The sequence below is a fragment of the Cygnus atratus genome, chromosome 5 (assembly GCF_013377495.2).
Source record: "Cygnus atratus isolate AKBS03 ecotype Queensland, Australia chromosome 5, CAtr_DNAZoo_HiC_assembly, whole genome shotgun sequence".
NCBI classification, from domain to species: Eukaryota; Metazoa; Chordata; class Aves; order Anseriformes; family Anatidae; genus Cygnus; species Cygnus atratus.
Window position 1 is genome coordinate 48,117,192 of NC_066366.1, and position 15,573 is coordinate 48,132,764.

General features: G+C 38.3%; 1 protein-coding gene across 2 annotated transcripts in view; it reads right to left on the reverse strand.

The window, feature by feature from the left end:
* The window catches only part of NRDE2 (NRDE-2, necessary for RNA interference, domain containing), a 31,827-nt gene that overhangs the window by 979 nt on the left and 15,275 nt on the right, over positions 1 to 15,573 (reverse strand). The window contains exons 7-13 of one of the 2 annotated variants that reach the window (XM_035539921.2): positions 12,221 to 12,354; positions 10,410 to 10,533; positions 8,024 to 8,199; positions 6,960 to 7,346; positions 4,994 to 5,922; positions 2,656 to 2,794; positions 591 to 662 (exon numbers count right to left, since the gene is read on the reverse strand). In XM_035539921.2, coding sequence (XP_035395814.1) covers positions 591 to 662; positions 2,656 to 2,794; positions 4,994 to 5,922; positions 6,960 to 7,346; positions 8,024 to 8,199; positions 10,410 to 10,533; positions 12,221 to 12,354 — 1,961 coding nt within the window. Of the gene's footprint in view, positions 1 to 590; positions 663 to 2,655; positions 2,795 to 4,993; positions 5,923 to 6,959; positions 7,347 to 8,023; positions 8,200 to 10,409; positions 10,534 to 12,220; positions 12,355 to 15,573 lie in introns of those variants that run through there. The other variant, XM_050711145.1, reaches the window with a different exon arrangement.

Genomic DNA, 15,573 nt, shown 5'->3' on the forward strand with positions numbered 1-15,573 from the left:
CGCAAACAACCCTGCAGCAAGAACACAGGAAATAGCATACGCTTCTTAAAAATAATACAAACGGAACTAGAATTTCTACCTTCACAGCAATGTAGATGTTTAACCAAAGCCTTTTCCAACTGTTACTAAATAGTTGTATTCAAAAAGATAAAACGCATAGATCAAGAGGTGCTGGAGCATTTGCAGCATACTCAGACATCATCTGGGTGAGTTGTGGGTGCTCCTGAATAACTTCTGTTACAATTAGTTAAACACATCCAACTTGCCTGTATATTTCTGCTACCAACACAGTGATGATGAAACATGGTCTGCAAGACACAACTAATCCTAGATCTATGAATTTGGTATCTCCTTTTTTCATGCAATATAACACCTTTCTGTTCTCAAATGCAAACAGCACTGACCACTATGTTTGTCTCCATTTCAGATCTCTCTTTTTTTTGCAAAAAAATCTTACATCTGCTTTTCGGAAAGCTCTACTTTCATTTCATGTAACTCATTATGATAACTACTAAATTGAAACTTTTTTTTAAATACAGAACTTCAAAAATTAGAGTACTGATGACAGGCTTATTTTTTTCAAAGCTTACCTTTGTCCAAGGACAGTTCTGAATGGCTTTATAAAACAATCCTTTACTTTTTTCTTTTTTTCCTACTGAAACCTGTGTGAGAAAAAAAATGTTCACAATTCAATACAGTAATAGCTGAAATAATAGAACAATTGTATGTGAAACAACGAAATTCCCAATGAAAAGCTCAGTGTTTCTCTGTTGAGGAGTCCTTCCTATGATACCCTGTGATGGCTATACAGTTTGATAGGTTACACTGATGATTCCCTGTGTAATCAGAGATGTCCTTAGGGGGTTTCAGGGACTTTACTCCCAAGACAAGTAGGAGAATAAAGAGCAGCAGCAGGAGCTTCTACTGAATATTTCAGTTGAAGTCAGTGCTTTTGCCTGTATTTGACAGTAATACCACAATGGGCAAGAGTGTGAATCACTACCCAAAACTTAAACCACACAAGAGCATCTCTGGTACCGTGAACATATCATTTTTATGCACTGAAGAGACTATATACGTATGCTTTCTCACCCAGGAGAAGCTTGTTAAGGTTGGAACCCCTTATATACAAAAACGGACATGTTACATTAGCACCCGTCCCTTCCAACCCCTACAGTTCTGTGATTCTCCGTCAAAGTACTCATTCAACCATTTGATACAAGTACAGAGCACACAGCTATCAAAGTTAAAAAAAAAAAAAAAAAAAGGAGGGGTAGCAGAGGTCAGAGTGCTGAACAGTCTGCTTAGCTTCAGTCGTCCCGGTTACGGATAAAAGTAACTACCATTTCTGGTGAAGAAATCTTTTGAATCGGGTTGCTTTAAAAAACACTTTACAAACACAGGATTTCACAGTCATTCCAAAAAAGCAGTAATTCCAAGATACCAAAAATATATTAAATGCGTCGAGATGCGCAGAGAAGAAGAGATCTTCAGCCACAAAATCACCTTTTCTCTTGTTCTGACTATTGCTAAAAATCAGCAGGTTCCCTTGTCAATTCTTAAAATCCAGAAATTCTTTTTCATATTATTGTGACGTTGGTTGTAGAAACTGTTTGGGTGTCCTGATCTCCCTTTGCTGAATAGTGATACATCTCACTTAGTGGAAACCCCCCTACCACAGCTGTGCTGAAATCTGGCTCAGCGCTGGTGAGGCCACGCCTGGAGTACTACGTCCAGGTCTGGGCTCCCCTGCCCAGGAGAGGCATGGACACAGTGAAGGAAGTGCAACGAAGGAGCACAAAGATGGTTGAGAGATGGGAGCATCGCTCCTATGAGGAGAGGCTGAGAGAGCTGGGACTGTTCAGCTGGGAGCAGCGCCCAGTGCCAGGACAAGAGGCACAATCTGGAACGTGGGAGGTTTCATCTGAACGTCAGGAAGCACTTCACTGTGCAGGTGACTGAGCACTGGCACAGGTTGCCCCAAAAGGCTGCAGAGTCTCCCTCCCAGGAGATCTTCAGAAGCCATCTGGACACGGTCCTGGGCAGCCTGCTCTGGCAAGTCCTGCTGGAGCAGGGGGGCTGGACCAGATGGCCTCCAGAGGTGCCTTCCAGCCTCAGCCATTCTGTGATCCCGTGAAGTTGTACAAAATCAGGATCCAGCTCTGACTGAAATATCAAAGTCCTTACAATCTCCATCCAGAACACTAAAGTAGGTCTAAAACAGGAATTCAAGTCATCATCGCTTATTTACATAAAAATCATAAAATCCTACATCCCTTCCTTAGATTTGCTTCCTTTTTTCTTAAGTTTTGCTCCCCTGCCCACTTGCCTTTATATTGTGAGACAGACCAGGGGGAATCCATCTATTGGTATCTCATGACATTATTTTTATCTGTGTGAGATGGCAGCCACTATAACTTACCTGCACCTTTATTAAAACCACACAGTCAGAAGCTATCACTCCTCCTGATCTGCAAGAATTAAATTTTCCCTAATATGCCAAAAAATAAACAGCATTACAGTTCACAAATATATCACCTTGAAAATCATATAGCTATGGCACCATTTAGTGGTTTTTTTAATACAGCATTGCAGCTGTGCTGATAAGGAGTTCCAGATATGGTAGATGTAGTAAAATTGATACACTCTTCTTACCAGAAAGTTCAAATACATTCTCCACAGCAGCGGACAATGGGTACCATTCTCACTCTGAATTGCATGTTCAAATAGAGCTATAATCCTATTCGTTAACCCAGTTTCAGGAATAGTGGAATATATTTCACCAACATCTGCCCTGAAACAGAGAGGGGAAAAAAGAAAAACACAATCACTTAAACACAAGCTAAAGGACCACATTCAGATGCAAGAGGGTAGAGATCAACATACTGTCTTCTGTTCACACAGCACTGTGTATGGGCAGTTTTGCATTTCATGCTGCGAACTCTGAATGTTATAAAACTGATTTTTAGCACTTCCTAATCTAATGCACAATTTTCTAAATAGGAAATTCCATTAAAAGTAGATAAATGAGATATTTTGCAGAAATTACAGCATGTTGAAAAATTAACCCTGTTCAACTGGAGGAGATGATTTTTCTGAGAACAATAACCTGCAATCATATGATCTTAAAACACTTTGTGTTCATTCAAGATAACGTATTGTTCAAAACTTGGCAGAGCAGCCCAAACCAAATCTGAGTCTAGGTCAGGAAGCCTTCTTTTGGCACCCAGGCAAGTCTGCTCAAATTTACCCCTGGTACCTTTGTAACACCATCTGTAGGTCTTGTATCAAGCCCTAGGTTACAGCTCTGGATGTCAACTGTGACTGAAATAGAAAACCATTTTATTTTTGACCCAGAGTTTCGAATCCTGCAAGTTCCAGGCAGAACACAAAACGAGGTGCATGTTTTTTGATGCTTGTGTTTTAAGAAAGAGCCTGGAGCACTCATGGCAGCATCACCCCTCTCTCTGCATTTTCCTATCCTGCCAGCTTGCTCCACTCAAGCTTAGTGCTCCTCATTTGCCTCTTTCTTCAAGGGTCTTTAAGGTCACGTTTCCTCTCATCGTAACCTTAGCCATGGCAGAATATGATGTAATGTACTCTCCATGGAGTCAGACATTTGGAGCACTGTATCTCACCTTGATACATGTATGCTACTGTTTTACCCTTGATGTTCATTTCATTAATGAATTCCATGCATTTAAACATGCAGAAATAAGAAGCAGAATATGAAACAGTCACACATACTACAGACCTTTGCTTAGTTTATCACAACATCATAAAACATTTTTAATTCATGACTCACAGGCCATTTATCTCTTTTGCAGTAGTTCAGCTGCGCTCTTGCAACATCCAGCTTGTCCCTATACAAACGTAGTTTACAGGAACAGCTATGCTAGCAGAAAACAATCTGGAAAGGAACTAAATGTCACAGAGAAAATCACCACTCTGGAATTTTAACATGGGTTTCCAGTAACAAGAATGAAAACCCATCATACTGTCAGTCTGTAATTAACAGTAAATCAAATCACAATCCTCCTTTACATTTGATGGCAGTAGAATTTTTATTACAATTTAGGATCACAAACCCTGACAGCTCAGGAATGTCACTGCCATGAGTGCATGCCTGTTGCCAGACTGTGGCGATCAAAGCGGTGGGCACATCATCATTTTAAAGTATACTGATAATTTCATCAAGTGCTAATATTGTACGCTTACAGCTATGTAAAGCTTCCAGATAACGTTTTCCTAGAAATCTCTGTTGCTACGTGCAGACACAAAGAACCAAGCTGCCAGTATTGTAGGTACGTAGGTAGCACGGCATAGGTAGCTCCTAGCGATGGGTAGACAAGTTAAAGAGACTCAGCTTCACGAATAATCATATACCTCTAATTCCACACATCTCCTACCCTTTTTTCCTTTCCTGGGAGCATAATATCTGAGCCCGGACCATACTACAAATTCAGGAAATTTCCAGCCTCTTCTACCTAGCAACAGCCCCATATAAAAACCAAACCCTCAAGTACTCACTATGGAAACAGATCTGCCACCACTGTATTCTGCGACACAGGAGTAAAGTAGGGCAGTGAGCTCAGCCAGAAACTGATGTAGCTCTGTTTTACACTCCTTTTTGCTGTATGTATTAAAATACAGCAGTTTCTAGGCTCATCATGTCTACTCTGGCCATCTAGGCAGGCTCTTAGTCATTTAAAAATCATGTGAAGAAATATGTACCATCCTGATGTCAGAGCTGAGCAATCAAACACAAGCTACGCACAACCTGAGCCAGCAGAAAGGACATGAGACTATAACCCAGGCCTTTAATTTTGTTCAGGATTCTGTCACCATCTCACTGTCTGGTCTCGAACAAATAACCCTCCCTAGTCATAGCATCTTCATCTGCAAAATACGAACAATGATAGCAATTTTCTCTCCTCTGTTAAGTGATCAGACAGAAAAAAAAGGGTCATCATAAGGAGCTGCAAGATATTACCTCTGGACGTGCTCAGTAAGTTTTTTTCTCATCTGCTCTGCTTGGATTGCAAACAGCCACGGCTCTAAAGAGTTGGTAGACCTTGTGACACCATCAAAAAACCTTCGTGCTTTGCCAGCAGTGTGAGACTTCCCTTGGACCTGGATGTACGACCTCCAGAGGGACTGGTTGCTAGGATATCGCCTCAGCGCCTCCGTTAGGGCCTCTCGCAAAGGATTCAAAGGATAAACACTAATTTTCATGTGGAACCTGAGTAAATTTGTGTGCAGCAGTGCGACAGCTTCAAGAGCACTGGGAAGATTCTGAACGCCAGAATTCGCTCTGGTATTTTCACATTCCTCTGGAGCAGGAACTTGAAGCTTTTCCGAAGCCTGTGCATATATCAATACCGCAGCATCGATCCCAACAGTCAAGTACTGGAACACTGCGTAACAACCAACCAAGTTCACCAGCTGGTTAGACTCACCGACCTGATCCCGATCAGAAACTGGTGTTTTACTTAAATAATCTTGCACTGCATGCTCATACGTCTTACGAGCTTTCAAGACATTAACAGATAACACTTGTCCATTATAGGGCACGTATGGTCCACTTTCAGTCAATTTAGTCAATATATGAACAGCGCGTGACGTGACAGCTCCTTCCAGGCTTTTTAGTAATTCCACTTCCAGCTGAGCATAAAGCAGACTGAGGCTGCACAGCTTGGGACTCTTCAATCCTCCCGTCTCTGCTGTGCTAAGAGCTGTGTCAAATACCTTCCTAGCATCATCGATGTTACCAAGCAGCCACTCTAGGTAGGCATACAGTTTCCAGAGAGAAAGGTCATTTCGGTTGTCAGGTGCTTTAAGGAGATTCTTGGCCAATTTTTTACTTTTCCTCCCTTGTGCTTTCAGCTTCTTCTTGTTTTTTGTTTGGAGACACTGAACTACCTGCAAGGAAGAATAAACAGAACACATTTGAGAGAGGTGAGAAAAAAGAAAAAGGAAAAAAGAAAAAAAAAGCCAAACCTCACAGCCTTTGTTTTCATATTGTTCCATACTTCACCACTGGCCAGGGCTGTTGCTACTGAGTACTGTAAGTTGTCAGAGCTGCCTGTTGTCAGCCTCCTCCAACATACCCAAAATTGCACAGGCTTATCATCCTCATGCCTGGCACTGCCATTAAATAGTATCAAATTCCACTTGTTTAAAAGGCCAACTGATCCAAAAAAGGAGTTGCTAACCTGAAATGGTTGAGAAGAACTAAATAAAAATTCCTATCTGGCTAGATGTAGCTTATGACCAGCACAATTAAACCTCCAAGTAGCTTTCACAGCAGCAATCTGCTGGGGAGAAAAATCTGGAGATTTCATGGGAGACCTTCTGGTTAGGTGGTGCTTGGGCAAAAGGCAGGGAACTTTTCCATAAGGAAACACAACACTAAACTTTCTGAAGTGCTAAGACAAACTTCAGTCTTGCGGGCATCTATTAGAACAGTTTCACTTAAATCCATATTCAAGTGATAAGGTGTTATTTCCTTCAATAACACTGCAAAAGTAACTTGTAAAGGAAGTAGTGGGTTTCTTGATAAGGTGCTCGTATCATGGTATGGGGGATTATGCGCTTTGTAGAATATATTGATGAAAGTTCTTGGCACGTTCACTTCGCCTTGTAAAAAAATGACTTGTATCCATTCCTGTCTAGCATACGAAGCATCATATAGCAGTAGACAATACGTTAACATCTATCTAAGACTGCAAGAAATACTTCACTACATGAAAATATGCTTCTGCATAAAATGTACTGAAGAACAGGGTTTGCTTTTCACCCTTTTTTCTTTTGCCCCCAGGGCAATCTTAATTGACACTTACTGCTTTGAATACTCAGTCCTGTAAGACATAATTTTCCTGAGAAGTTATTCTAGTTATACATAAACACACAAGAAAGTCACACATCACAAAAGCAGTTATATGCAGATTTCTCATTACCTTAGATATTTCATACTGTAACCAACAAATGGACAGGTGAGATTTTTCCTTTCCTGAAAATAGCAGGTATAGAGCATGAAAAACGTTCTGTATGAACTCCTCTCCATCTTTATAGTGGCCTATATGCTGTCTGCCTCTTAGCATCGTGTCCATATGACCAATACTGTTGAATCCAGACAGTGGCACATCAACAGAAGTCAGTGGCTTTTCATCGGAAAGTACATTGTCAAAGATGTTATTTTCATCCATGGCAATATAGAGGTTGGGAGGAAAGAGTTTACTTATACATGGCACTCCCAGGAATTGCAAAAATGAGTACAGTAGTTGATGTTGAAGGTCTGGATTAGAAAGCTGGATCAGAGATGGTCCAAGATCATCAAATAATACCTTTAAAACAAAAAACAAATCAAAACTCAATTTATGCAATCAAGTAAAATCAACAAACCTGTAACTTATGTAAGTAAAGAAACTTTTGAAGCCAATAAAGATTTATAATTACTGTTAAATGGTAAGGGAATTTGATTCAAACTAAAACCAGACAAGTTAAACAAGCAATGCATTTTTCCAGTCAGATGGTAAATTTGCTCTCAAGTGATTTCTTTGCTCTAGATTATCAGAGACCTGTACATAAAACTTAGACAATGAAAGTCTAAAAAAATATTATTGATTTTTCAAATAAAAATGTGTTAGAAGGCCCGATCAATGTCTGACTTGACCTATCTCTCAAGACAAAACAAAGTCCAAATATCTGACCTGAAACTAAATTCAGGCAACAAAACCTTTGTTTATTTAATGCAGGTATCATTTTAAACACACTGTGATATTTCCATATACAGATGAGAGAAATCACAGAACAGCAAGGATAGGCTATTCACCTACAGCCCTTTCCAAAGTGTACCATGAGGTTCCTATGGATTTCAGCAGTATCAGCACAAAACCTCAGGTGAATTTTGAATTCCAAACAAATGAAAAAAGAATTACTCCTCTGAAAGTATCTGTTGGCAATGAATCCAAACATAAAGCTAATTTTATCATCTCCCCTTGTTTTATTATATTAGAGTGACCTGTCTTTCTGGATCTTCACAGTCTTCTTCAGTTTGCTTTTTGGTTTTGTCTGGCCTCCAAGGTAACCAATGTCTTGCTTCACGAGAATATTCAATATCCAGCCAAATGTGCCACTTGGGGAGAGTTTTATCCTTTATTTCTTCATCTTCATCTATCTCTTCATCATCATCATCATCTAAAAACAGATCAAAACACCCACACAATTATTAAAGAAAAATTAATCTACCACATCCAAAGACCAGACTTGACATATAATTTAACTATTTTTAAAATGTCTGTTTTTATTAACATTGCATCTGTTTCCAAGACAAAGCTGAAAATTTCCACATCATAGTTCTGGGTTTTGCCACCATCTCTGTACGTGCAGGTTTCCAAACTGTTTGAACCAGTGAATCAGTGTCAGCACCCAAACTTTATCACAGAGGAAAAAATAAAACCTCAGCAGGCTGTGGGGCACTTAACAAGAGTTTACAAACCACAGCCAAGGGCCAGTAGCTACCTTTTTATGCAGTTTAGTTTCTTCACTTCATATCTGGGCAAGCTATCTGAAATGTACTCTATGAACATTCATGTGTGTTAAAACATTTTACTTACAATGTTTTTCTCAAAAAGTATTATCATGATGTTTAAACATTGCAAACTAAGATTGCCAATGTTGCTTTAGAACACCTGATATTTATCAAAATTTTAAGCAACACGCAACAGAAACAACCAATGTAGTTAAACACATACAAAAAGAAGTGTTTAATCTCATCCTACTTTTCTGATAATCCTTCTTGCTACCTAGATGTTATTAGCGTATTCTTCCTGTGACAGCTATATATTAATTCCTTGCTGTAACTGATAAACGCTTCTAAGTTAATGTTAAGGGAAAGCTTGTAGAGACTTCCTTGTGGCTCAGAAAAAAAAAAAAATCCTCAAAATTTATGGTTACCTGCACTATTTTTCTGGTAATTAATCACGCTATTTTTACACCATCTCCAAATTCTTGTTCCTGACGTTTGCCATTAACTATGTGAAACATTCCCAATTCACAACACATAAATTTCAGGTAAAATAAACTGCTGACAGCAACGTTTTTACTCACTGTGCATTTTTATTTTTTTTTGCTGGGGATTTATAGCCACTCCTTTAGCCAACTCCTCTATGAAAAATGACAGCATTTCCACAATCTAACCAATGATTCAGCTGTAATCTTTAATTAGGTCTGTGAGACTGTCAGGTTTTTTTTCAAACTTCTGAGCTAGATACCAAGGGGGAAAAGCACTGATATCACAGAATCATTTAGGTTGGAAGAGACCTCCAGGATCACCTAGTCCAACCTATGACCTAACACTAACAAGTTCTCCACTAAACCACAGCACTAAGCTCTACATCTAAATGTCTTTTAGTATCATATATGCTGGACCTGCCCAAGACCGACAACTATTCTCTATAATGAGTCTTCTCAGTTTGTGAGCAAAATGACCACAGTCATTCATAGTGGAAGTGCTGACCTCAGTTTAGGGGCAGGTAAATTCCATCTTAACCAAGGGACATGGGAAGCACAGGGTCATTTCTCACTTCCTTTATTAAAAGCAGAGCCAAACTTGCTTCATTAGAGCTGCTGCTTCAGCAGGAGCAACAAAACAGGGCCAGCTCATCTTTGGTCAGACCTTGTTTCAACCCCCTGCTTCCCTTCAAGATGCATCTGTTTGAGAAATAGTTCTTGACATTAGGGGAAGCATTGTAGAAGAGAGGACAGGGTGGCACTAAGCAGCAAGGAGTTGTTTTCTGCATCCCTTGCTGAGACAACTGCCTTCAGTTTTGCATGTTCTCTATCCAAGAAGCACTCCAGCCAGATGAAGAAGCAATTCCTTCATTCTGTGTCAAAAATGACAGAAAGGGAAAGTTTTCCTCTTACTGCTACTATATTATTTGCTATAAGAAACCAAACCCTGTAAGATATATGCTCCTAGAAACAGAATTATTAAGTTTGGAAACTTTTAGACAACTATCATCTAAAATACTACAATCCCACCTGCTGTATCAACATACAGAAAGGGTCTTAAGGAAGGTAGTTTCCTTCCGCTTTAATAAATCGGCATGGGTCTCAACCAAGTACTCGCACTTCTAACCTTTCCAGAGCAGAGTGGAGGATGTGCCATCCTCTCCCTCAATTCTAATCCCTAGGAAAGACGACAATATTCCATAAACACAGTACATAGAGCACTCAAACACATACTTTTCCCTGTCAAGTGTGATATAGTTTACCTTGATCTTGGTAAATATTTTGGAAAACGTGTATGCAAAAACATGAGAAGAAACAGCTTTTGTCATTCGAAACAAACCGGTTAGAAGAAAGAATACATGGACATAGAACTACACATATTGACATGGGCATACCAGGCTTGTCAACAGCAATCCAGCCACCCTTTTCTTGTTGGTGCATCCATGCCCTCCAGCCTCTTGCTCCTTTTTCTCCAATTCGTGGTTCTCCACTATCCCAAAAGGGTTCAAAGAACTCCACCTGTGTTTTTTGGGCAGGGGAAACCAAAACAAAACATATTTAGAATAATTTTTGCTGTTGTACAGACACTGATTGGATCAATACTGGTTTTCCAGACCCCTACAATCGCTTATCGGGGAGCAGCTTCTGTATCTAAAGATTTTGTTAGATGCTACTTAAGAAGCTGCAGCAGCACCTGAGTACTTTGGTTACGCCTGTGGCATAGCGCAACAGTCATCAGCTCTTCTCCTTAACATAAGGATTGTTTTTAAAACAAACAAAAATTAAAATTGTGTTAAGCTTTTACAGAATGCGGAAGACTCTTGTGCCAAATATCCTACACAGCTTCTTCAAGGGTAAGGATCTGAAGTCCGCAAGATGTAGCTTTCAAAAGCCAAATCTCCCTTCCTCACCATCTTTTTTGGGACCATGAAGAATTTGGTTAACGGAATGATGATTCAGACAATCATACTCCCATGATCAAATCAAAATGCTACACTTGGACATAAACATGAGTGGACTGAGGACAAGAGGAAAAGATCAGTAAGGCCTTTTATTTCTCAGAGTTCAGGTGATCAACAATCTCAGGGCACCTTCCAGTGAATCAGAAGTTCAGGGTTGTAGTTCTGACTTTGTCACTGCTTGTATGCAATCTATCATCTTTAGACTGATCAAATCCTCCCCTGCATTGTGTACACTTAACTCAAATAACCATCTCTCTCCTACTTTATGCTTCTGCTGTGTACCAAACCTTGACTTGGACATTGAGATGTGACTGTCATACAAATATTAACAATAAAATTTACTCTAAGAAAAATCAGCATCACTGTATGAGAAAATGCAGGGTTTACAGCACCTGCAAAATCTAATTCTACTCCTTATGGATTTATTCTTTGCACAAAGTGAGAAAGTAAACTGTGAAAACAGTATGGAAACAACTAATTCAAGACTGAGTCATGATTCTGTAAGAGGGCAGAATTAAAGATGTTCCACCAGCTGCAAATCTGGCATTTTATTATTTTCAAGAACTGCACTTTCCAACTAGACTTTGTCCTTTTAATTTAGGTTTCTTTCCATCCTGCCTTCTTAATAGATTTAAACACTACAGGTAATCTTACACTTCTGATCATTTGAGAAGACTGTAACACAGGTTTTTTGTTTGGTTGGGTTTTTTGTGCAACTATGCCAAGTCTTCCATCCTGCATGATAATTAAAGTCTAAACTTTTGGCATTTTAAGAGGATACTGGTATTATTTAAACTATAAGATTGCTCCATTGGTGGGCAACAGCATCTAGAGGGCAAAAAATAATGTCTTAGTAGTAGGACTAGATGCTGGAGAAGGTGGGGATAATAAAAGGATTTTTAACATTGGGGAAAACTTATAACTTTGGGGAAAAGAAGCAGGAAAGCACTAGCTACCCAGACTTTGGTCAGCCAGCTGAATTTTCTCTGCCATTTTAGTAAGAAAGAAGGCAAGAAATGACTGGTCATTGCGCTTCCATTATATACAGAAGCAGCAGCAATTTGGCATGTAGTTCCAGAGGACCCACAACTATTTTTCCAACGCAGGCACCACCTTGAAGACCCACAAAGTCAGTTGCAATTCAAAATATTTTCCTTATGTCCTTAAAATGCATCAATATTTTTCTGCTGCAGCATTCTCTGTAACGCACAAGGACATAAACCCATTTAAATGGAAATGGCTACCTGTCCCTTTGTTGGCAGATCTTTTACACTGTCAGGTTTAAAGAAGGTGAAGTCAATCAGAGCCTGAAATAAAGACACCGCTTTCTCAGAATGGCCAGCCTGTCTCAGAAAGTGGCATTGCTGAATAAATATAGCTGTAAAGGAAAGGAAAGAACATTTTATTATTTCAAAGAAATTTTGTTGTTAAGTATTTTAATAAAGCCCACAAATACACAAAAGACATACATGAAGTGCTGTGGAGCGTAACTGTTCTGGAGCAGTGTCAAAATCCAAAACATAGGAGTAGCTGACATAATAGCACATCATAATTGTTGTAGTCTGCAGTTAACTTCAAGTCCTCCCACTTTAAATGTGCCAAACAGATGCCATTTTATTTTTCTTTATGAAAGCGAAGTCTGGTCTTTTGGCCAAAGCATTACTGCCTGAGATTAGAGAATCATCTTGTCCCTTGCTCTTCGACAAATTATTTCTGTAATCATTGTCATACCCCTACTACACACTGAGCCTCAAATCCCAGCTTATACAGCAAAGAATAACCTCAGATTTTCTATTCATATGTTTGCAATGACAATTTTAGGACAAAAGAAAAGAGCTAGAGAAATAACATTGTTAAAAAAACACTCCACTACTAGACAATTCAAGGACATTTCAGAGCTATTCTGTTACTCCAAATTACATTAAAGTCCTAACAGAACAGCAGCTGCTTTAAATTATAATCTTAATTTTTGCAACAAATAAGACTTAGATAACTCATTGATAGTTTTGAAAACAGTTACTCAAATGCTGCTTTGTTTTGGTTTTGAAGGTTTTTAAACAAAGTATGTATGTGTCTAGACATACACATGCAACTACATAGGTTTATATAAAGTGATCATGACGATTTTATCTCTTTATATTGAGTGGCAAACACTTTACTCCTCATATTCAGATTTACATCAAATACACGCACACAAAAATTTGAATTCAGCTAAAATATACAAACTAAGCGTTTCATTAATCTTCCTGCAATGTCATTCTTTCTGACAACAAAGACTTAAATACCTTCAGAAATCTCATTAAACAACAAGAAGCGTGCTAAGTGTCTAATAGAATCTTCCGAAGTATTTTAATCAGTTTAGGCACTTATTCCATTAATTTTGGTATCCAATTGCCACTGAAAAAGATTGTTGCTTCCCAAGTCATCAGATTCCAACTAATGAATATTGATTAAAATGTTCTGAATAAAGAGAATATCTCATCAGGACTTGCTGTCAAACTGGAGCCAAAAATAATTAATAGTTTTCTTTTTTGTCATGCAGAAAGTCTTATGCTATCTGAAGAAATGCAAAGATCAGTGTTTTCTTTGTGATAAAAGCTGAAAACAACATGCATACATATTTTATTTGGTCCCTGATGCTAGGACACTTCTAGAGCTGAACCTAGAAGGTACGGACATTTCTCCCCAACCAGTATGTATAATTTGAAAAACAGGACTGCCCTTCCACAGCAGAACTTGAGGATGCTTATTTTCACTTGCTTTACATTAACAGATCCTAGTAAATTTAAAATATTACAAAATAAAAATATTTGAAAACTGATCTATAGTTTTAAATAGATTTTTACCTTTCTTAAACTTCATATTTAAAAAATATATTGATACTATTTTGAAGCAGATAGTATCATGCACATAATTGAACACTAGATGGCACAGTCCTCCACTACTTAAACTTAGCTCTTACACTTTATCATTATCAAAGGTTGATGATAGAAGCCCACAAACATCTACAGTGCTACCCCTAATTTGTGAAACTCTCAGTATATTAATGTTAATTTATGTTAACAAAAAAAATTGTAATTTTTCTTAGTTCAAACTTACGTCAAGAATTACAAATATAGTTGAACAAAAAAAAAAACAAAAAACTTTCAGGCCAAGACGACCCCCCTGGAAGTTTCTCTGCTCCTATTATTTGAATTCCAAAGCATGTGTATGGGTGGGGTGGGGTGTGTGTGGGGGAAGATATGATAGGAAAAAAAAAAAAACAGAAAAGTTCTTGACAGTGCTTGTAAACAATTCATTATAGTGCTGATACAGGACAAGAAGAAATTAAGAGTGAACAGAAACACAAGAAAAGTTGAGTTGTTTTTTCAGCCTATCTATATAGGTAGACTTGCCAACAAGCATGTTTTCTGAAAAATGTCTACCAACGTAATGTATTAAACTAGTTAACGGGACCCTACTGAAAAACAATTTTTCACAAAAGTAAATATGTTCTGTGCACCAAAAAAAAAAAAAAGAAACCTTCCTGTTTGGAAAAAAAATACAGAGGCCGAATAAAACATTTGTCCTGAAAAACATCCATTGTGGTTGATGTACAAAGTGACTGAAGTATTAGAAGTTAAAGACAGTAATTAGAAGATTAGAAGATACCAGGCAGTACAACAGCCACCTGCCAGCAGGGGACTTTTCCTCAACAGAACATTTTCCAGTGCTTGATCCAAAATGAATCGGAAGACCACCATAAGAGATCCGAACAATTTAAATTATTTTGTAACACAGCATTGGCATCATAATCTTAAAGTCGAGACTGCATGTTGCTTAACAGATAGCATTATTGCTCCAACAGCACTTTCAAGATTTGGACAAAAATAGAAATTTCTTGGACTATGCCACAGATGAAGCATGAACTACAGCGTAATAGTCTCTTCTAGCTTTAAAATGTATTTTAAAAGAAAAATAATACAGATTCATAGTGACACTAATATTTTCCTCCTCACCATATCCATAGATTAACGATCACAACGACCCTTTGAGGTAGAGAAGCATAATTGAAACAGGATATGGCTTTCATTTGGCTCCAAATAAATTTAAAGCCTGTGCCAGAACTGAGCACAAACCTGTTTCTTGCCTGGATCCTGTCCAGCATCCTAACCATCTGACTAACTTTCCTTCCAGGCATAATTATATAATAAATTTTAACTTGCAGATAAATGCATACAATAATTGCAAATGGCATGATTGTATAGTTTTACAGTTTAGAATTCTGAATCCATTAATCGGGACTCTCAGGAAAATTTCACATTACCCTTTTCTTTTCTGGATAAAAGTAATTAAAAATAAAACTTTTGAACAAGAGAATTTTTTTCACAACCAAACTTTTTTTTTTTTTTAATTTTTTTAAACACTGTTCAAAGATAAAAGCACCTCTCTTGGCTGCTGGCTGCAATTCTTAAGCCTTGCCATTTGTACTGTAAACCACTCAGGACATTACACTTGGATGTTGTATCACAAACTCATCTGGGGAAGGGAAGCATCTGCCGTATCCATATTTGGTTGGAATGTCTGCTTCAATTCTCAGCTAAGAAAACAAGATGCC